Source organism: Macaca nemestrina, chromosome 15 (assembly GCF_043159975.1).
Source record: "Macaca nemestrina isolate mMacNem1 chromosome 15, mMacNem.hap1, whole genome shotgun sequence".
In the NCBI taxonomy this organism is placed as follows: Eukaryota; Metazoa; Chordata; class Mammalia; order Primates; family Cercopithecidae; genus Macaca; species Macaca nemestrina.
The window spans coordinates 98,560,077-98,581,607 of NC_092139.1; the positions used below are offsets into that span (position 1 = coordinate 98,560,077).

The 21,531-nt window shown below is 47.7% G+C and overlaps 1 protein-coding gene across 2 annotated transcripts in view; it reads right to left on the reverse strand.

The window, feature by feature from the left end:
- Positions 1-9,758: 9,758 nt before the first annotated feature.
- LOC105487222 (MORC family CW-type zinc finger 2) overlaps positions 9,759-21,531 on the reverse strand; it is a 41,764-nt gene continuing 29,991 nt past the window's right edge. The window contains exons 13-26 of one of the 2 annotated variants that reach the window (XM_011750599.3): positions 21,232-21,372; positions 20,982-21,136; positions 20,750-20,878; positions 20,098-20,203; positions 19,646-19,778; positions 18,460-18,534; positions 17,994-18,374; positions 17,276-17,407; positions 16,729-16,783; positions 16,152-16,293; positions 15,808-16,032; positions 15,622-15,715; positions 11,170-11,349; positions 9,759-10,022 (exon numbers count right to left, since the gene is read on the reverse strand). In XM_011750599.3, coding sequence (XP_011748901.1) covers positions 9,954-10,022; positions 11,170-11,349; positions 15,622-15,715; positions 15,808-16,032; positions 16,152-16,293; positions 16,729-16,783; positions 17,276-17,407; positions 17,994-18,374; positions 18,460-18,534; positions 19,646-19,778; positions 20,098-20,203; positions 20,750-20,878; positions 20,982-21,136; positions 21,232-21,372 — 2,017 coding nt within the window. In that variant the 3' untranslated portion in view covers positions 9,759-9,953. Of the gene's footprint in view, positions 10,023-11,160; positions 11,350-15,621; positions 15,716-15,807; positions 16,033-16,151; positions 16,294-16,728; positions 16,784-17,275; positions 17,408-17,993; positions 18,375-18,459; positions 18,535-19,645; positions 19,779-20,097; positions 20,204-20,749; positions 20,879-20,981; positions 21,137-21,231; positions 21,373-21,531 lie in introns of both variants that reach the window. The other variant, XM_011750598.3, reaches the window with a different exon arrangement.

Genomic DNA, 21,531 nt, shown 5'->3' on the forward strand with positions numbered 1-21,531 from the left:
AAAAAAACTATACAGATGGTCCTCAACTTACAATAAGGTTATGTTCCAATAAACCCATGAATCAAAAATATAAGTTAAAAATGCATTTCATACTTCTACTGAACATCATAGCTTAGCCTAGCCTACCTTAAATGAGCTCAGAACACTGACCTTAGCCTACAGTTGAGTAAAATCATCTAACACATAGCCTGTTTTTATAACAGAGTGTTGAATATCGAACACTGTACATTATAGAGTATCAAATGTTTACCCTTGTGGCTGACAGCTGCAGCTTGCGGCCACTGCCCGGCACCACAATATCTTACAGAATATTGCTAGCCTGGAGAAATACGAAAATTCAAAATTCAAAGTGCAGCTTCTACTGGTTATTGCTTTCACAACATCATAAAGTCAAAAAAAATCATAAGTCAAACCATCATTAAGGTAGGGACCATCTGTATATGAAAGACAAAACTATAAAGGCTTTAGAAGATAAAACAAAACATCTTCATGACTTCAGGGTAGAGAAGTATTTCTTATTTTTGTTTTGTTTTTTGAGATGGAGTTTCGCTCCTGTCTCCCAGGTGAGTGCAATGGTGCAATCTTGGCTCACCGCAATCTCTACCTCCCAGGTTCAAGCAGTTCTTCTGCCTCAGCCTCCTGAGTAGCTGGATTACAGGCGCCCACCATTGCGCCCGGCTAATTTTTGTATTTTTAGTGAGGACGGGGTTTCACCATGTTGGCCAGGCTGGTCTCAAACTCCTGACCTCAGGTGATCCGCCCACCTCAGCCTCCCAAAGTGCTGGGATTACAGGCGTGAGCCACCGCGCCCGGCCAAGAAGTATTTCTTAAACAAGTTATAATAAAACTATAAATAAAAGACTGATAAATTATAATTCTACATTTTTAATTAAGGACTCCTAGTCCTCAAAAAGACTCTGTAAAAAGAGAATAAAAAAGAAGGCATACCAGAGAACAGGAGAAGAAATCTGCAACACAGATAACTTATAAAGAACTTGTCTCCAGAATATACAAAATTCAAATCAGAAAATGATAAAATAGAAAAATGGGCCCAAATCTTGAGCAAACACTTCATCACAGAAACCTAAATGGTCAATAAGGCCAGGCACAATGGCTCACACCTGTAATCCCAGCACTTCGGAAGGCTGAGGCAAGTGGATCGCTTGTGTCCAGGAGTTAAAGACCAGCCAGGGCAACATAGTGAAACCCTGTCTCTACTAAAAATACAAATATTAGCCAGGCATTGTGGCACATGAGCCAGGGCGACATAGTAAAACCCTGTCTGTACTAAAAATACAAAAATTAGCCAGGCATTGTGGCACATGCCTGTAGTCCTAACTACTTGGGAGACTGAGGCAAGAGGACTCCTTGAGCCCAGGAGGTGGAGGTTGCAGCGTGCTATGATCGTGCCACTGCACTCCAGCCTGGGCGACAGAGCAAGACCCTGTCTCAAAAATAAATAAAAATAAATAAATGGTCAACAAATATAAGAAAAGGTGCTCAACCACATTTTAGAAATCGGAAAAATCTAAATTAAACCACACTGAGATACCACTATATCCCCATCGGACTGGCAAAACATTTCAAGTCTAGCAATATCAAGCACAGGCAACAAAGTGGAGAAACAAAGCAACTATCGAGTGCCAATGGGTGTGAAAATTAACACAACCAATTCTAGCATTACCTTTTAAAGTGGAAATGGGCATGAACTATGATTCTGCAATTCTACTCCAAGGATTATATCCTAGGGCAGGGGTCCCCAACCCTCAGGCCACAGACCAGTACCAGTCTATGGTCTCTTAGGAACCGGACCACACAGCAGGTGAGCTGTGGGCAAACAGGCAAGGCTTCATCTGTATTTACAGCCGCTACCCATTACCCATTACTGCCTGAGCTCTGCCTCCTGTCAAGTCAGCGGCCGCATTAGATTCTCACAGGAGCAAGAACCCTATGTAAACTGCGCATGCGAGGGATCTGGGTTGCGTGTTCCTGATGAGAATCGAATGCCTGATGATCTGTCACTGTCTCCCATCACCCACAGATGAGACCATCTAGCTCCAGGAAAACAAGCTCGGGCTCCCACTGATTCTACATTATGGTGAGTTGTATAATTATTTCATTATAAATTACAATGTAATAATAACAGAAATAAAGTGCACAATAAATGTAATGTGTTTGAATCATCCCAAAAACCATCCCCTACCCCAGTCCATGGAAAAACTGTCTTCCATAAAACCAGTCTCTGGTACCAAAAATGTTGGGGACAGCTGTCCCAGGGAGAAAGTCCTGCATACATGCAACAGGAGACATAAACTAAACAATGCAGTTGCCAGTCTCAGAGGCATGCATTTAAAATTGTATTTGTTCAATTGCAGGTGTAATTCATTCATTTTCATTACTGTCTAGTATTCGGCAGTGATGTGGCAACCTAAATAACAAAGAGGCTCTCTAAAAGACAAGACATATATACATAAATTTGCAATGCTTTGTTCCCAAATAAGTATATTTTCTTTTGAGAACCTCTCTTTATTGTTATTTAGGTTAACAACCCGAATACTACACAGTAGTGAAAATGAATAAATTACAGTTACATCCAACAACATGGATGAGTTTCTGGAACACAATGTTGAAAAACAAAACAAAACTGCAAAACAGTAAATAAAACGTTGTGTCCATCTAAGTTCAAAAACAAAATAAAAGTCAGGGCAAAATAAAACAGGAATACACAGAGCTCATACAAATATAATGAAGAGTAAAGAAACACAATTATAAAATGAAACACCCTAAGAGTAATAAACACAATTCAGGATGATGGTGACCTTTGAGCAGGGAGACAAGGGGTCCAGGAAGGACACACAAGGATTTATAAAATAACGAACCAGGTGATGGTTGTTGGATGTATTTTTTTCTGCTTTACAATTGTTTTTTTTTTTTTTTTAAGACAGTTTCTCATTCTGTCACCCAGGCTAGAGTACAGCGGCACAATCATAGCTCATTGCAGCCTCCACCTCCCGGGCTCAAGCGATTCTCCCACCTCAGCCTCAGCACAAACCCAGCTAATTTTTGTATTTAATGTAGAGACGACGTCTTGCTATGTTGCCCAGGCTTGTCTTGAACTCCTGGGCTCAAGCAATCTGCCCACCTTGACCTCCCACAGTGCTGGAATTACAGGCGTGAGCCACCGCGCCCGGCCACTTTACAAATATTTTATACAGTATTCTTTAATAGCTACTCAATGTCTAATGGAAAATAAAAACAGCAGCATAAAGGAGAAAACTATGTATTTTTTTATAGAAGGTGTAAAGACATTTGACAAAATTCAGCCAGTTTCCAGCGGGCACAACTCACATTTCATTATGTGTGACTGGTGCCCCCTGGCGCCCGACTCAGGCAGGACTGGCAACTACCGGTGAGTCCCAGCAGCCCCAAGAGAAACTAAAGGAAACCCCAACATTTTAAAAGCCACTTGCCGAAACTCTCACTGCTCAGCTCTCACATGTGGATTTCCACCCATATCAGAAACAAGCCTGGGATCATTACTCAACATTGTTTCAGAGGTTCTAACTAAAGCAAACTGACAAAATAAATTGGTATACCCTGCAAATTTATATCTATAAAAAACAGGCTTATTAAAACTACCAGAATTCCTAAGATAGAAAGTGAATTATATTATATATTAGCTTTTCTTCATATTAATAATCAGTGAGCAATACAGATGGGAAAAAGTATTTCATCACAATAGACAAAAACCATAAAACACTTAGGAATAAATTTAACCAGAAAGTTATAGAACCCGTATAAAGAATTTATAAAATCTTATTGGAGGACCTAAAAGAAGTCTTGAAAGCCATTTTTATCCTCTGGGGGAGGATTAATATCATAAAAATGTCAATGCTCCCAAAACTTACATTTAAATTTAATGCAATTATAATTTAAATCCCAATGGAACACTTTCTTTTAGGCAGGGATGGGAGAGAACTGGATAGTGCGATTAAATATTTCATGTGAGAGAATAAATTCTAAGACTGGAAAATCATTTTTTAACAAGTGAGGGAGATTGATCTATTTAGATGCTGATGATGCCCACAATTATAGTTTCAGCCAGAACCTCACCCCTCACATCACACTCACTTGTGCAACTGACCACAGATGTCTCCACTGGGGTCTAAGGGGCATCTCAAACGCAACAAGTCCACACCTGTTGGTTCATTTGATAAGAGGCTCATTTAATAAGTAGGGCTGGAATGAGTTAATTTCCACCTGGGGGCAGGGGACGCTTGACTCTTGTCTTACAGCTTATACAAAATATATTCCATGAGGACTACAGGTTGTCTAGTAAAAAATAAAAAATAAACATTGCAACAAAATGTAAGAGAATATCGGGGGAAGGGGAGAAGAGAGAAGGGGATGGATTTCCCTAAGCATGATAGGAATCCCCAAAACTTTAAAACATTTACCTTTCAACAAACACCATAAACCAAGCCAAGGACAAACGCATAGAAAACAGACTAATGTTAAGTCCAAGAGGCTTCAGGCGCTCGGCCTCAGGTCCAAAGGCAGGCACACACCCATCCCGGCAAAAGGAAAAACACGCAGCTTCCTTTCCTAGTGTTTGTTCTTCCTTGCAAAGATAAAAGCGCCGACCCTAAGGACATCTGTTCAACGACTGTTTTCCCCAGTGACTCCCCAAAAGTTGGAAAACAACCGGGGGGGAAAGATTTCATCTGCACTTTGACTTAATTAATGCTCAGCAGCTTGCAGGAAAAAAAAAAATCCTCGCTTTTCTGCTTGGGGTGTGAGTGGGCCCTTGCTCTCCTTGTAACTCCAGCTACTAGAGAGTCTGAGGCAGGAGAATTGCTTGAACCCTGGAGGTGGAGGATGCAGTGAGGCGAGATGGCGCCACTGCACTCCATCCTAGGTGACAGAGCGAGACTGTCTCAAAAAAAAAAAAAAAAAAAGAGAGAATCCCTAGAAGTACTTACCTAAAAGATGCGAAGAAACCCCCAAAGGCCACAGGTACCTGCAGCAAACCCTGAGCGCCGCCGCAAGCTCGCGAGGCTTCCAAAGCGCATGCGCAGGTCACGGTGCACGTGCGGCGCGCCAGCAAAACCGCGCAGGCGCCGTGTCGCTTCCGCCTCGAGCGTGCGGCGGGGTTGGGGAAGCCCTCTACAGTTCATAACCGTTGACTGGTTATGAACCGTTCGTAACGGGCGTTCATAACCACGCCGTGTTAGACTGAGCATGACCAGTCTACAGACCCGCGAAGCCTCTACAGAGATGGCCAAGTGCTGGAGTCCTGGCTGCGTCCTCTAGGCCAGGTGAGAATTTACAACCCACCCTCGGCCACGTGTTGTGCTGTGGTCGCTGATAATTAAGCATGAGGAACTTGGCCGGGCGCGGTGGCTCAAGCCTGTAATCCCAGCACTTTGGGAGGCCGAGACGGGCGGATCACGAGGTCAGGAGATGGAGACCATCCTGGCTAACCCGGTGAAACCCCGTCTCTACTAAAAACAAAACAAAACAAAACAAAACAAAACAAAAAAACTAGCCGGGCGAGGTGGCGGGCGCCTGTAGTCCCAGCTACTCGGGAGGCTGAGGCAGGAGAATGGCGTGAACCCGGGAGGCGGAGCTTGCAATGAGCTGAGATCCGGCCACGGCACTCCAGCCTGGGCGACAGAGCGAGACTCCGTCTCAAACAAACAAACAAACAAACATGAGGAACTCAAAAACTCTGAACCTTCTGACAAACAGGTTCCCCCCTGCCCACTGCGGTGCCCCAAACCCAGCGGGACAGATTGGTTTACATGGTGGAGCATTGGGGAGGACCCAGAGCTTTCAATAAGGAAAGAAATGATGTGGGGAGGGATAGTAATCAAAGTAGGGGATTAGGCCGGGCGCTGTGGCTCCCAGCCCTTTGGGAGGCTGAGGCAGATGGATCTCAAGACCAGGAGTTCAAGACCAGCCTGGCCAACATGGCGAAACCCTGTCTCTACTAAAAATACGAAAATTAGCCAGGTGTGGTAGCACGCGCCTGTTAATTCCAGCTACTAGAGAGTCTGAGGCAGGAGAATTGCTTAAACCCTGGAGGCGGAGGTTGCAGTGAGGCGAGATGGTGCTACTGCACTCCAGCCTGGGTGACAGAGCGAGACTGTCTAAAAAGGGAAAGAAAAAAAAAAAAACAAGTAGGGGATTAGAGCTGGCCACGGCTTCCCCAGAAACCTGCAGTTACTGGGGCAGGAAGGGGCATTGGAGAATCCCTGGAAGCATCTCAGTAGAATCCAGAGGGGACAAGAAAAGAGGAGGGATAAGGTCTGTCGCATCCTTCCCTTCTTATTGATCCAAGTTTGCCCTAGTGGTATGAACCCCCTTACCTTCCAGGCCTTGGTGGGCAGCTGCTGACATGTCCAGAGCCCCAGGAAGTGCTGAAGGCACCTGCGGTTCAGGCTCCATGGAAGCCCAGCCCTCCTCCATCCTTCAGGGACACTGAAACTGGCCAAATGGTTAGGCCATGAGGATGGCTGCTGAGTAAGCACTTTACCCCCACATAGGACAAGAGTATGCAGCTGAAGGCCTACAGGTAGCAGGTAGGCGCCAGTGAAATCTTGGAAGCAAAGACGTGGGGGTCAAGAACAGCAGGGAGCTTTGGGCCCCCATCCCAGCTTCAACCAGAGCAGTTCCAGGACTCCTGGATTTCCATATGGGCTTCTGGATAAATTTTAGGTAGGTAACAGGCCCTGAGGCTGAATAAGCTGGAAAGCCTCTGCCATCACCCAACTCCCTTATTTTAGAGGAGGAACGGGGAGCCAAAATGGGCAGTGACTTATCTGAGGCCTTGCCAGCTTGAAGAAAGAAATGTCTGCTGAACCCATCAGTGGCCCTGGTAAGGCCTGGTGCATTGCAAGTTACTGGATGAAAATGGTGACTGGCCGGGTGCAGTGGCTCATGCCTGTAATCCCAGCACTGGGAGGCCAAGGTGGGTGAATCACTTGAGGTCAGGAGTTTGAGACCAGCCTGGCCAATGTAGTGAAACCCTGTCTTTACCAAAAAATACAAAAATTAGCTGGGCATGGTGGCATGCACCTGTAGTCCCAGCTACTCAGGAGGTTGATGGGGGAGAATTGCTTGAACCCAGGAGGTGAAGGTTGCAATGAGCCGAGATCATGCCACGGCACTCCAGACTGGGTGACAGAGCAAGAGTCCGTCTCAAAACAACAACAAAAAAAATGGAAACAACCCCAAATGTCCATAAATAGGAGACAATATATCAACACATGAAATGCTCTGTGGTTCATGAGAATAAAGAAGACCCATATGGGTTATTCTGAAGCAGGTTCCACTACACTTAAGCTACACTAAGTAGTTAACAGGCAGAAAGGGAACAGAGTAGAAGTGTGTTCACTTAGGAGGGATACTCTCCAGGGAGAATTCAGGGATTGGGTGGGAGAAGGGAGCCTTGCTTTTCATGGTCCAGCCTTTTAGACGGTTTTAATGTTTACCACGTGCATGTGTCACTTAAAAATCAAACACCCTAGGTGAGGCATGGTGGCTCACACTGTAATCCCAGCACTTTAGGAGGCCGAGGCAGGTGGATCACTTGAGCTCAGGAGTTTGAGACCATCCTAAGCAACGTGATGAAACTCTACCAAAAATACAAAAAAAAAAAAAAATTAGCCAGGCGTGATGGTGCGTGCCTGTGGTCCCAGCTAGAGAGGCTAAGGTGGGAGGATCACTTGAGTCTGGAAGGCAGACGTATCAGTGAGCCAAGATCGTGCCACTGCACTCCAGCTTAGGTGACCAGGGTGAGACCCCCATCTCAAACAAAACACCGTAGTACCCACTCCTCTCGGTCCTTAAACACCAGCGTTGCTGCCCTTCACTTTCTTGCAGCCTTGTGCAAAGGACCTTTTCACCACAGATCAGCCAGACCATCTTCCTCCTCCCAAGTCATCAAAGAGTTCCAAGCTGGTCACCTGTCCCTTGATGTTCCCAGGAAACTGGCAAAGAGGACCCCTGCATTTTATCTTCCCATTGGGAGTGGCAGGATCTCTGCCTGGGAAACAGGCTGCATTCAGCACAACTGTGGTAGCATTAACAAAGCACAGTGGGCACATCTAGAAGTTGAAGCTAAAACATTCAAGAACTCCAGTCTGTTTCTGTGGATGTTAGGGGGTGAAGATAAAACAATGGAGGTGATGAGGAATAACTTGAAGACCGTTTAAAGCCACAGTGGTACAAAGAATGAAGAGAAGGAAGGTGCTGAATTTTACTAAGAAGAAAACAGACCGAGTTCAGGAGTCTCACCAGTAGAAGTTTATAGTATTGCATTTTGATTACATGTGTGTGAATTTTAAAAATTGATTACCCTCCAGTAAAAATGCAGAACCAACTTGCATTTGGATTAAAACATTAGGTTTGGGGACAAAAGTGGACCCCATGCTGCCTGAGATGAACAGAGACAGCAGGATGGCAGAGGAATCACCAGCTCAAGAAACCCCAAGACTTGGATAGTCTTCCAGCAGAAGAGGCCAGGGTCTCTCAGTGTACTACCCCAAACAGGCCTCTCCCAGAGATGTAATCTGGGAAGGCCCAAAACCCACCAGACACAGGCACATCCAGTGGGGAAAGACTTCCCATTCCAGTGTGGCCTGCATCCCTCACCTCTGCTTCCAGTCTTCTGCTGGCCTCGGAGCAGCAGGGTAGCCATTGCTGATCTGGGTTAGGGAGATGCCAGAAACACACCCAGGTTTGAACCACAAGTTAGTGGTACAAAGTCATAGTCCTTTTGCCTTCAGAAAACCCAGAGGCCCCGAATCCGAGTGGGAAGAGAGTTGGGAAAAACTGAACCAGATTCTTCCAGTGGCCATTAAAGAGAAAATTCAGCAACCCTTGCCTTTGTCTTTGACCCTGAGAAGTTACGGGACACAGATTGTGGCACTATGATGGGACATGGAGGGAACGCATGGTATGCTTCCTGCAGAGATGCCTCTGGAGTCCCTGTGGCCAGGGGACCTCACTGGCCCCCTCCTCAGGCACCTCGATGGGGCTCAGTGGGGCCCGGCCAAAGGGTAGAAGTAGAAAAACATCAACAGGCTGTCCAGATCAACTGGCACCATCCAGGGCCCTGCTGCACCCACACATGGAGGTCACTAGCTCAGCCCCAGGGGTTTTTTCACACCCAAGCTCCGTCCCTAAGGAGTCCTGTGGGGTTCCACACTCAGTGTGCTACCCAAATCAGAGATTCACCACAGATCTGTCTCCCCTTCAACCTGGACTCAAGTTACTGTGGTAAGAAACCTAACTGACCATGCTTAACTGAAGAAATCCCTCCTTCAGAAAGAACCTGAGTGGTAGATGAGGTGGTTAGACAGGATCTTTTTCCCCCAAGCTGTCTGGACAACGCCACAGCCAGGACCAACTCGGACAGCTGCGAGAGAGAGCCCCTCCAATGTGGAACCTCCTACACAGCCCCCCTTTTGGGTCCCTGGATCTGAGCCCCCAGCAGGACCACCACTCTGGGGGGAAGTCTCCCTCCTATCCCTCAGATCCCCACGTTGTTCCTCCTCTAGGAGAAACGTCAGCCCTGCCCCTGGAGCTTCTCTAAGATGGCACTGAACTCGCCGTTATCTTGAGGAGCCAAGAGCTGAAGTGACTCCGGCTTAGCAACCCAGTGTGGCCAAAGTGGAAAGGTTCTCTGTCCTTTGCAGTCACCAAAAAAGAAAAAAAAAAAAGAAAAAGTATGGTCTCACAGGCACAGCATCTTCTTTTAAAAAATAAATATTTATAAACTTAAGGAGGAAGATTCAAAGAATCAGGGTATCTTTCCCTCCAAAAACACAAATGTCCCCTGTAAGTCAAACCAAGGTGCGACCACCAACCCATGAATGAAGCCCCCTCCCCCTGCAGCTACAGGGTTGAAGGGCAGGTGGGCAGGGGAGCTGCTCTCTCTCCCGCCTTCAGTCCCCCTTGGTGATGAGGTCCTCAATGTAGGCGTCCAGCTCATCATCTGTGTTGATGTCTATGTCCTGGAATAGAGCAGGGCAGGAGTCAACGGGGGGCCAGAAAGTGATTGGGGGGCCCACCTTTACACCTTCTCTCAGCTTCTGGGACAGAGCCTAGAGTCCCCTCCCCCACCTCCCACCCCACCCTGGATGTCAGGCTTCGTCCTATCTTTATTCTCCCCTCCTCCATCTACTGTGCACGGATGATGCCCAGATTTCCTGTGCCCGCCATGCCTCTACCCCATGTTCCCAGTTGTCTTAGATGTACGTTTCCCTCAGATCCTACAAATATGCCCACTTCTCTCCCTTCTGTCACTGCCCAAGGTCCAGGCCACCACTGTCTCAGACAGCTGTGGGAGCCTCCTCACAGGAGGCTCTGGTTCTAACTTTGACCCCTCCAGGCCTCCTCCAACCAACCAGGTAAGTGTCTTGAGACTGAAAACTGGATCATGCCACACCCCTCCAGTGATCTCCATTGTTCTCAGGATCAAATCCCCCAACTTTCAAGCCCTGCCTCTGCTCCTACTGCCCCCAAGTCCCTGCTCAGGCCTCAAGTCCTCCTCTTCCTTCTGCGTGGAATGCTCGTGTCACACTCTTTGCATGACTGGCTTCCAGTGTCTCCAAATGCCTAAGCCCCTGAACATTTTAGTCAAGTGGCCTCTCAACACTTTACTGTATCTCCTTAGGAACCACCATCAGTAATTCTGTCTCTTCCACCAAACTGGCAGGCTGTGAGAGCAGGAACCTTCTCTGGCTTGTCTTATTCATTCTGTATCCACAGGACAGGCACAGAGCAGGCCCTCATGCTTACTGCCTGGATGAAGGACCAACAAGCTAAGGAGCACTCCCCACTTCTGGGCTACCCAATCCCATCTGGGCGTCATGTGGAAAAGAACTTCGTTTTTATGGCTTGGAGGGTTCTCAAACCAGGCTGTACCTCGGAATGTCTAAAGGGAAAAAGCCTGGTTCTATGGGTCTGGCTGGGCTGAGACCCAGGCAGCCACACCATCTCAAGCTCTCCTGCCAGGGTGCTGTGCAGCCAGGGTGGGAACCACAGATTCCTGTGAGTGGACAAATTCTTGTGAGAACAGGAACAGGTCCCAGGCCCCCCTCCCTGAGAGACCAGGTGGTCCAGCTGCAACAGGAAGGCTGCCGGGCTCACCTCCTGCACCTTTTGCAGGAGTGCCACGATGTTGGTCCTCAGCTTCTGCAGCTTCTCCTCCGTCTCGCGGAGCTTCCTCTCGGAGGTACGCAGGCTTTCCTCGGAGGCCTTGGCCCGGGAGTCAGCACGGCTCTGGTAGGAATTGCACAGGTTTTGGAGCCCTACTTCATATTGCTTGAAGTACTCTTTCTGTTGGGAGCACAGCAAGAGGGAGGGTACATAAGGGGCTGCCACAAGGAAGAAGACAGTTAGCACACAGGTGAAGCACTCAGCACAGTGCTCTGGCAGACAGCAGGCCATGAGGACACATGAGGGGTGATTCTTACCATTCCAAGTGGCAAAAAAGGTTGACAGAATCACTCTTCCATGCTCAATCATAACCTGTCTGACTTCAGTACAGCCCTGTGCCATCCACTTCCAAGACATACCCAACAATGTCAGCACTCATACCAGTTCTCTCTTCACCTACCAACCAATAGCAGATATCTTCAGCTCTGTGGAGCAGTATATACTTCTGCAGCATCAGAGCTTTTTACTATTTTCCCTGAGTACCTGAAACCTCCAGCGGGTGAGGTAGGAAACAAGCAGTTTTTCTAGTGGCTTTTGAAGCAGAATACTTGTTTTAAATGAAATGTCACATGGAATCTCAGTGTGAAAAACAATGTAAGTAGTATCTCTTTAGGTTCAATTTATTTTCCAAGTTCAAATTTATAAGATGACTTACTCGTAAATCACTGAGAATGATGAGGCCACTGTGATGAACACACACACCTCAACCAGCAGGTGCTAGCTGGCTACTGTAGTCTTATCAACTCTGGTGTTTACTTCTGTAAAGATGCATGAGCTGCCCAGCCTAGAGAGGCTTCTAGATGCCATTTTTTAAAACTGTTACTGGCAAGTATCGAACCGTGTCATTCACCTTATCCTACTAAAACCAAGATAGCAAGAGAAACTTCTACACAAAACAATAATTGCCTTGGCAGCACAAAATAAATGCTGGAGCAATCCCCAAAGTATTAAAATTCAGTATACAACATCTTGAAAGCAGACATGGTTTGTAATAATTTTTTTTAATTATTTTGAGGTAATTGTAGATTCACATATAATTGTTACATTTGTTTTTTTGCAAAATGATACTTGAATCTAATATTGCAGGGCTCCTGAGGCTCTGTGGAACTCCTGATGAATACAGTATAAAGGACATAACTGACAAGGACATATTGAACAGTAGACTTTGTTTTATCCCTGATGCTAAAAAGTAGTTTGAGTGATGGCCGTGCGCGGTGGCTCATGCCTGTAATTCCAGCACTTTGAGAGGCCGAGGTGGGCAGATCACGAGGTCAGGAGATAGAGACCATCCTGGCTAACACAGGGAAACCCCGTCTCTACTAAAAATACAAAAAATTAGCAGGGCATGATGGCAGGCACCTGTAGTCCCAGCTACTTGGGAGGCTGAGGCATGAGAATGGCATGAACCCAGGAGGTGGAGCTGGCAGTGAGCCAAGATTGTGCCACTCTAGCCCAGGCGACAGAGCAAGACTCTGTCTCAAAAAAAAAAGAAACTTTGAGTGGTTTTAGACATTACAATTAGCAGAACAAAGGTGATCCACTGGTATTATAGCTCCTTGTACAAAAAAAAGCTAATATACTTTTTTTTTTTTCTTTTTAGACAGAGTCTTGCTCTGTCGTCCAGGCTGGAGTGCAGTGGCGCAATCTCGGCTCACTGCAGCCTCCGCCTCCCAGGTTTACGCCATTCTCCTGCCTCAGCCTCCTGAGTAGTTGGGACTACAGGCGCCGGCCACCATGCCCGGCTAATTTTTTTTTTTTTTTTTTTTTTTTTTTGTATTTTTAGTAGAGACGAGGTTTCACCATGTTTGCCAGGATGGTCTCGATCTCCTGACCTTGTGATCCGCCTACCTTGGCCTCCCAAAGCGCTGGGATTACAGGCATGAGCCACTGCGCCCGGCCTAATATACTTTTTTTTGACACAGTCTCACTCTGTCACCCAGGCTGGAGTCCAGTGGCACAATTTCAGCTTACTGCAACCTCTGCCTTTCCCCAGGTTCAAGCGATTATCATGCCCCAGCCTCCCAAGTAGCTAGGATTACAGGCCTGTGCCACAACATCTGGCTAATATTTTTTATATGTTGTAGTAGAGATGGGGTTTCACCATATTGGCCAGGCTGGTCTCAAACTCCTGGCCTCAAGTGATCCACCTTCCTCAGCCTCCCAAAGTGCTGGGATTACAGACCTGAGCCTCCACACCCAGCCTAATATACTATTTTTAGACACTCATGCAGACTTTGTTTTGGGCCCAGGCATTCAAGCCCACTGCAGAGATCCTGCTACACCTAGGCTCTACTCTGAGTTTGGCAATAACTTTAAGCTAAAATCAACAAATCTGACAAGAAGATGCCTCCAGGCCAACCTAGCCACCCTATTAGCTGCTTGTTCCTCCTAGGATTTGCAGAGAGCACCTGCAGCCTAAACAAGGACGAAAGTTGAAGCGTGGATCTTTCTGTGAAGCAGCTGTGATTTCTGCACCTTCTAGCTCCCTCACTGAGCACCACCCCTTCATATCTTGCCAGGAGAGCAAGGCAGCATCGTGAACAGAGCAAGTCCTAAGAAGTACCTGGGTTCAAATCTGGGCTCTGTTACTGACCAACAGACTCTTTACTGAGCCTTAGTTTCTTCAACTCCCGCTTCATTTCACATTTTAAAAAGTAGAATAAAGACAAACACCATGTTTTTTTATCTCTGGCAAACTTTATCAAGCACACAACTGCCCCATGAGGATCCGACATCTTGAATATACTAATCCTAATCCTGCAGTTTCCATTCCAGTTGTCTTTCTCTAGAACCTCTTTCCTAGAAAACTTAGCTATTCCTATCATAGAAAAATCATCCCACTTCATGTGGACAATTCCCAGAGCCCCATCTCCAGCCCTGGCCTCCCCCTCCCTCCAAGTGCCAGTCCCTGATTTCCACCTGTACACTGCACATCACCAGAAACATAGTGAGGGCACTTCTGGCACTACACAAACCTCCACTCGTCACCTTCGTTGCACTTACCCATTTTTCTCTCCTAGTTAATAGCTTTGTCATCAACCCACAGGCCTGAGTCACTTGCCTACAATCCATGATCAGTCTGCTGACAACCTCTGACACAACCCTTTCACCCCCAAGCCCACTGCCACCACACTGGCTCCTGTTCCCATTCCCTCACCTCTGACCTTTTACATAGGAACAGCCTCCTCGCCCCTGCATCTCCCATCCACCCATTCTACCCAAACACGCTGCTACCCAAATTACCCTCTTAGGGGCAGGAGCAGCAGACTACAGCCCCTGGGCCAAATCAGCCTGCCAACTGTTTTTGTAAATAAAGCTTTACTGGAACACAGGACATCCGTTCCTTTACATATTGTCTGTGGCTGCTTTCATGCTATAATGGCAGAGTTGCCACAGAGACTGTATAGCCTGTGAACCTGAAATTACTTGCCAACTGGCCCTCTACAGAAAAAATGTGTTGACCGCTGCCCTAGATATGGTTTGGATGACAGTTCCTTCAGCTCAAAACTTTTGCAGGCTCTTCTCTTCATACAGAGTTTAAGCCAGTATGACAGACTGGGGATTCAAGACCCATCATATCCTGGCTTTCAGGCCCCTCTACCCTAAATGCTCACCACACAGCCTGCTGCCCTAACCCCACCCCCAGAGCCTTTGTTCACAGAAGTCCCCACCTCAAACACTCCTTTTCACTTACACAGGCAGGCACTTGGAAAAATGCACATTTTCTTCCAACTCAGTTGCTCTCTCTGCCCCCTAGGCCACCACAGCCCTCCATAGCCTTTCTATCCATTTTCTCAGCACTCACTGCTCCTGCCCTCATGTCCAGCTACCTGGTAACAACTCAGTCTCTACTGAATCTTGAGCCACTAAGGCAAGACTCTCTTTTGCTGCTCACTATGAGGTCCAGCAGACACCTGCTCGGGCAAGGCACCCCTTCAGCATTTGCTGGGTTAAGTAAGACCCAGTGCTTATGTCCAAGCTTCTCTGTACCTCCTTCTGAGTGTCAAGTTCTATGCACTTTGAGCCTCAGCTCTTCACTGTTGCCTGGGACAGGTTTACTCCCTCTGCTGGGGCAGAAGAAAGGGGGTATGCTTGTCATAAAATGTCAAACTACACCTGCTATCCCTAAGGGATGACTCAACTCCTAGCACCTGTGGTGGAAGGGGTTGACTTTCTGCACACCAGAGTCATATCCAGCTAAGCCAATTTTTTCCCCACATCATAAAGTCTCCTCTTCTTTCAGCAGAAGAGAGGCTGGCTGAGATGGAGCACACAGCTGAGAGCTAGCAACTGCACCAAGCATAACAATCACAATCACAACAGTTACAACAAATCCAGGGGGCAGGGGTGGGGCAATGAAGAGTGTGGAATCGAAGTTCAGGCCAGACTCACCAGAGGGAAAGATATTAGCTCATCTGAATTCATAGCACTCAGCTGCTTCTTGGAGATGGGGAAACTTGGAGGCAGGAAGTACCGTAAACAATTCCTGAAGAAGGCAGGGACAGTAATTCAGAATGGCATGGAGCAGACAGACAGCTGCTGCTGGCCCTGGGGTGGGAAGACAAAAGACACATGTACCGGAGGATCTGGACGAGCAGGTCGATGGTCTCATGATTGGTGCTCAGGGCAGTGGTGTCAGGCTCAATGCGGAGGCATTCGGAAGTGGAGGGCTCTGCCACGGCTATGGCCTGTTGGGCCACAGGGCCTGCCTCCTCCTCCCCGCCCTCCTGCTGCGTGTCAAGGCTCTGATGTTCCGGAGAAGGGGGCTTCATCAGCCGCACATCCTCACTGCCTTTCTCCACCCTGTGGAAGACACACAACTTATGTCACATCTGACCCGGGCTCCCAGGATGGGCTGCTGGCAGGGAGGCCGGGGATACCTCCTTCAAGGAACCACTGCTCCTCCGTGATTGGGGCATTACCAGCGGTCTCTTGGTGTCGTGTCTGTGGGCACGTAGTCAAACTTCACCTTCCACCGCACCACATGCTTGCCCACCTCCACGGCTGTGACACGGCCCGTGTACCACTCCCTGTTCACACGCACCTCCACGTGAAGCCCTTTATCTGACAATGTAGACAGAGGTGAGAGTCAGAAAACTAGCCTATAGTCCCTCACTTGGCCGGGGCCACATTGAGAAAGGCAGTTCCTAGGGTTTGGAGGACAGGAACACTTAGGTGCTTGCCCCCAATACACCAGGGACACAGAAACCAGGGACCAGCCACCATGGTCTCCTTCCCCATCTGTCATGAGGGTGCCAAAGAGCAGAAGAATGAGTGATTGCCAGGAGTGAACACCAAGGAATTAGTGTTAAAAATAACCACAAAGGGGTGATCCCTTCAGAATTCTGCTTAGGATTTGACTTGGATCCACTGCTGCACAAGAGCCCAGACCCAGGAAAGACTCCATGAGCCTTTGGTAAACTGCTGCTGGTAAGGGGCTCCACTTCCACTCCCACTCCCACCCCCGCCACAGGCTGCCAGGTCACTCCCCCAGCTCACCTTTCTGAGCTCTCTTGAGGTCAGCCGAGTCCTCTTCCCCAGCACTGTCTGAGAGCTGTGTGGAGAGCAGTCTATTAGAGGCATCCCCAGTGCCCCACAAGAGCAGACTTGTGCCTTACTGGCCATCAGCCATCTTCACGACTTCCTGTGCTACAGTTTAAATCACCAAGCCCTGCTGAGAGCCACACTCCAAAATCACTGTCCAAGGTACCTACCCTTCTGCCACCTTTATGAACAAGACAGCAGGCAAGGGACATAATGTGTTTCAAGTTTCCCTGATGTACGTCTGTGTGACTTCAGGCCTGTGGTTAAGCTAGAAGCCAGTCTCACTCAAGACCCTACCTGCCACCATGTGTAGTCACTTGTGTAACTGAGAGTCCTTGAGAGATCACTAGGCTTCTGGAAGGCTCATGACACAAATATAAACAGAGCTGGTGTAGACTGCTGGTGTGGGGTATAGACTGCTGGTGGGGGGTGTAGACTGCTGGTGGGGGGTGCAGGCCCTAGAGAGGGAGGCTCTTTTGAGAACCTCACCTCAACCACTCACCTCATTCGAGTCCTTCTTTTCCTCCTTCACAACAAATCTGCCCCGCTTGCATCTCTCCTTCCTCCTCTCAGCTTCTTCCTCAACTTCTTCCTCATCAGAAACCGCGACACTCCTCTTCCGACTAGGGGTAGCCTAGAGCAAGAGGAGCGTAAGGATGTGAGGGGCCCTGTTCAGCCTCTAGGGGGCAGGAAGATTTCATCTAGCCTAAAGGAGCTGTTCCAAGAGGAACTGTACTCCCTGCAATCCCTCCCTGACATTACTTGGAATGTACACAGGCAACCCACTGGCCCCTGTGCCATGAGAATCTTTGCTCAAAGCTGTCATAGGAGAAGCTTCTCAATTCCTTTCTCACCTTAGTCTGCCTGGCCAGCCAGCTGTCACCTTCCCAAGAACCACCGACCACTGCTGCAGCCCACTCGGGCTGTCAAATGATGACTGACCTAAGCCCACACTTCGAGAGCCAGTGGAGGTGACTCAAGTTTGTGGCAGACCAAAACTCGGAGGGAGCAGTGAAGAGCTCGCTGTACAGGCAACCAATGTGCTCTCTGGCCCTGAACAAGTCCATTCAGCTATCAAGGCTTCCCCTCCTCAGGGGCAGCAGCAAAGCTTTAGATTCAGTATCTTCCCAAGGCTCCCCCAGTACAGCTGTGACACTGCACAATTCCATTCCTACACTACTGACACTGGGTTGGGGGATCGACGAGGACAAGCCTCTCACCGGGGAGAGTTTGATGGGTGGCTCTGTCTTCTTCACCACTGGAGTCTTGATGACTTTGGGAGAAGGAACCTCCCGAGGGCTCTTGGAGTTGGGCAGTAAAGATGGTGGCAGTTGCTGCACCAGAGGGGCAGGTCGGGATGCAGTCTTAACAAGAGTGTTGGCAGGCTTTCGGGGTGCCTCAGGTGGCTGGAGTAGCCTGGATGTGCTGGCCTCCTCCCGGGCTGCCAAAGCAGGGGGCTTTGGGGTACTGCTGATAACAGGAGCCTTTCGGGGCTGGCTGGCTGGTCTAGGAGTTGGCAAAGAAGGGGGTCTGCTGGGGGCGTTCCTGATCACAGCAGGTAAAGGGGGCGACCGAGGACGCTGAGGTCTACGCACAGGTTCCTAAAAAAAGGCCCACAAAGAGTGAGAACACTGATCCTAGCATGAGACACCTGAGGAAAAGCCCTTCCCAGGCCCTGGACTTCACCTCAGTGGAAGGTCTGGTGGTCACTTCCAAAGGCAATTTCTTCAGGTCTGCTTGGGAGCGGATGGGTGTGGTTTTCTGCAAGGCAAACATCATGATGAAGTTGTTTGCATATTTTAGTATACTTGAGCAACCTTTTTGGATAGTGTCTGGAACCAGGGACAAATAAAATAGAAAACCATAGTCCTACTCTTACAAATCTCCTGTTCTCACTGGGGAGACACAAAATACATAAATACTCAACTATCAGCAAATTACAGGATACTGTGTGATTAATCCAGCAACTGAGAGACTGGCCAGGGAGGCATGCATAAGACATCATGGGTTAGTGAGAGCATATCTGCACAGACACAGAAGCCAAAAAGGGAAATGGTTTTGTACTAAATATGATAAAGAGCTGATATCACAGACATATCTAGAAAAAAAAACAAAGAAAAAATAAAAATGTAAGTGAATAAGCAATTCTAAAAGAAAAGTGGACACATAAAAAAAAAGTGGACACATGAAAAATTATGCAATCTTAGATATATTAAAGAAATTAAATTATAAAACATGCACCTTTGCCTATGAAATTTGCAACAACATTTAAAAATAATACTCTCATATACTGCTGGTAAATAATAGAAATTAACACATCTCTGGAGGGTACTTTAGAAATAGTTGCAAAAAGCCACAGAATTTTACAATGGACCTTTTAAGTCCTTTAAATTCATTTCTAGAAAGTCATCAAAACAATTATGCACTAAAAAACGTGTACATGTGTGTGTATTAATATAAAACATATATATGGCATTCTCTCCCTATTTCTATTAAAAAATATATATTCATGTGTATTATGTGTAGGTATTCATGAGTTCATGACAAGTTGGAAGGATGTATGGTTAATGATGGTTACCTCTAAGGCAGAATTTTTATTTTCTGGAGTTTTATAAATTCTAAATGAATTGGACCACTTTGAAATATATAAGCAATTTTTCTTAAGAATAAGCAAGGTGTTATTCTTAAAATAACACTGTTGGAAAATAGTACACGTGGACCTGGAGGTTGGGGTTGGAAAGCTTTGGCAAACACACACAGGTGAGCGGAGGGTAAAACTGAGCCTGAGGGAACAGGAAAGCTACTGAAGGTTCCTGTCCCAGGCAGAGCCCTGACACAGGCTGGCTCTGCCCACTGACCATGACCCACGTACCTGAAGGGCCTCCAGCTTCTCCTGCTGCTGGCGAATTTTCTCTGTCAGTTGTTTCTGCTTCTCTTCCTGCGTCTTCATGTCCTTTCTGAATGTTCCCAGGGGAACTTTCTGCTTTTGTTCAGAAGCCTCACACCTGTAGAGAAAAGGTACTAGGGAGGTCATGGCAAACAGAGCCCCAAGCTGGGCAAGGACCTTTCTCTTCAGCCAGTCTACACTGTCTGTCACAAGAGCAACTACCTCAGAGTTCCCAATGCACGGAATTATCATATGCCCTGCAGGACATACATCAATTCTTATTTCTTGGGCACTTATTAGGTATAGCAAGACAGAGATATAAGGTATGTGCACTGACCTCAAGAAACACAGTGAGTTATTTATCCCAAGAGTAGAGAGAACGGTGAGGGGCAAGGGAGAAAAGTACCCACAATCCCCTTGTTAGAGAATATGCTCACCGGTCCTGTTCAGGATCAGGGTTCATGGAGCAAACCCAGGTGTCAGGGTAATCTTTTTCCACAGAACTCAGCTGGAAGGGGAGGGTTCTCCATTTCAGACACAAATCTGCAGAGAACAAAAAAACCCCATACAACAGCCACCCCCACCAACTCTGTCTGTAATCTGGGCTTCTCACAAGCCCACCACAATGATGCCCCACACTTCGCAGGCAAAGATCTTCACTCAGGCTCCAACTCTGCCTATCCTTAGAGAATGCTAATTCTTCTCAAGGACACTGATTCCAGGAAGGATAGAAACTTAACATGGTGGACTCTTAACACTTCCAGCCCCGCTCCCTCCTTTATCAGGATCCTGGCCCAGTCATCCACGCACACCAGAAGCCATGTGGTACCAAACCAAGTAAGCCTGGCCTGGCTGCAGCTGGAGAGGTCTGGGAGGACAGATGACCTTCTTTCTCACACAAGAGGGACAGGTGAAACTCAGCAAAGCCTCAAGACTGAGCTCACAGGGCCAGCACCAAACAGACTTGGATCCCTGGTGGGACTGTAAGTCCATGAATGTCAGTCAAGTTAGGAGGCTGGCAGGAAGATGGAGAAAAGAAGCTTGTGGGCTGATAGAAATGAGTCAGGGGGATCCAACCACACAACTCACCGCACTGGATGGTGGTAGGGATTTCCATAGCTCTCCGGCGTTTGTAACGCAGCTCGCTGGATGGGGGCTGGTTCCAGTTGGCAGAGAGGTAGCCAAACTCATCCCAGAACTTGATGATTCCCCGCTGGGCTGGAAAGCAAACACCCACACATCATGTTAGGAGCCAGCCTCTCTCTCTCCCTACATTCAGGTGAAGAGAAAAGGCAGAGGCCCAGCAGCCCAGTCCCATTACCAATGGCAATGTCCTTCCAATACTGCGCCAGGTGTTCCCCCATTGCTCGGAGCAGGTGCCGGTACTCCTTGGCATCAGCAAAGTCCTGTTTGTTGTGTGTAGGCTCCAGGACTAGGTAGGGCACGTCAACAACCCCAACAACCCCGCCGCATGCCCTACAAGGAGAAAGAGAACAAGCTCTGTCACCCCACTGGCAACACCCTCCTGCCAACTATCCTGGGCTAGACAGCTCTCCGTGGGTAGTACTCACATGCCCCCTTCCAGCTGTGGGCCCACTTTCTCATACATTTTGATCAGCCGGCTACAGTTGTAGATGAACATGCCATCCAGGTCCCGGTGTTCAATGTTGACCCCAAAAACAAAATTCAGTTCCTTAGGTTCTTTAAGTGCTCTAAGAAGACAAAAAAATTCAAGCAGATCTACACATCAGCACACAAGCATCATGGTGTTTAAGATGTGTTAAGCTTAAGCTTAAACTTGAGACATGTTAAGCCAAAAGTTTTGTATCTCCATTCAATGTGTAACCTGTTAGACTTGATACAGACATGCG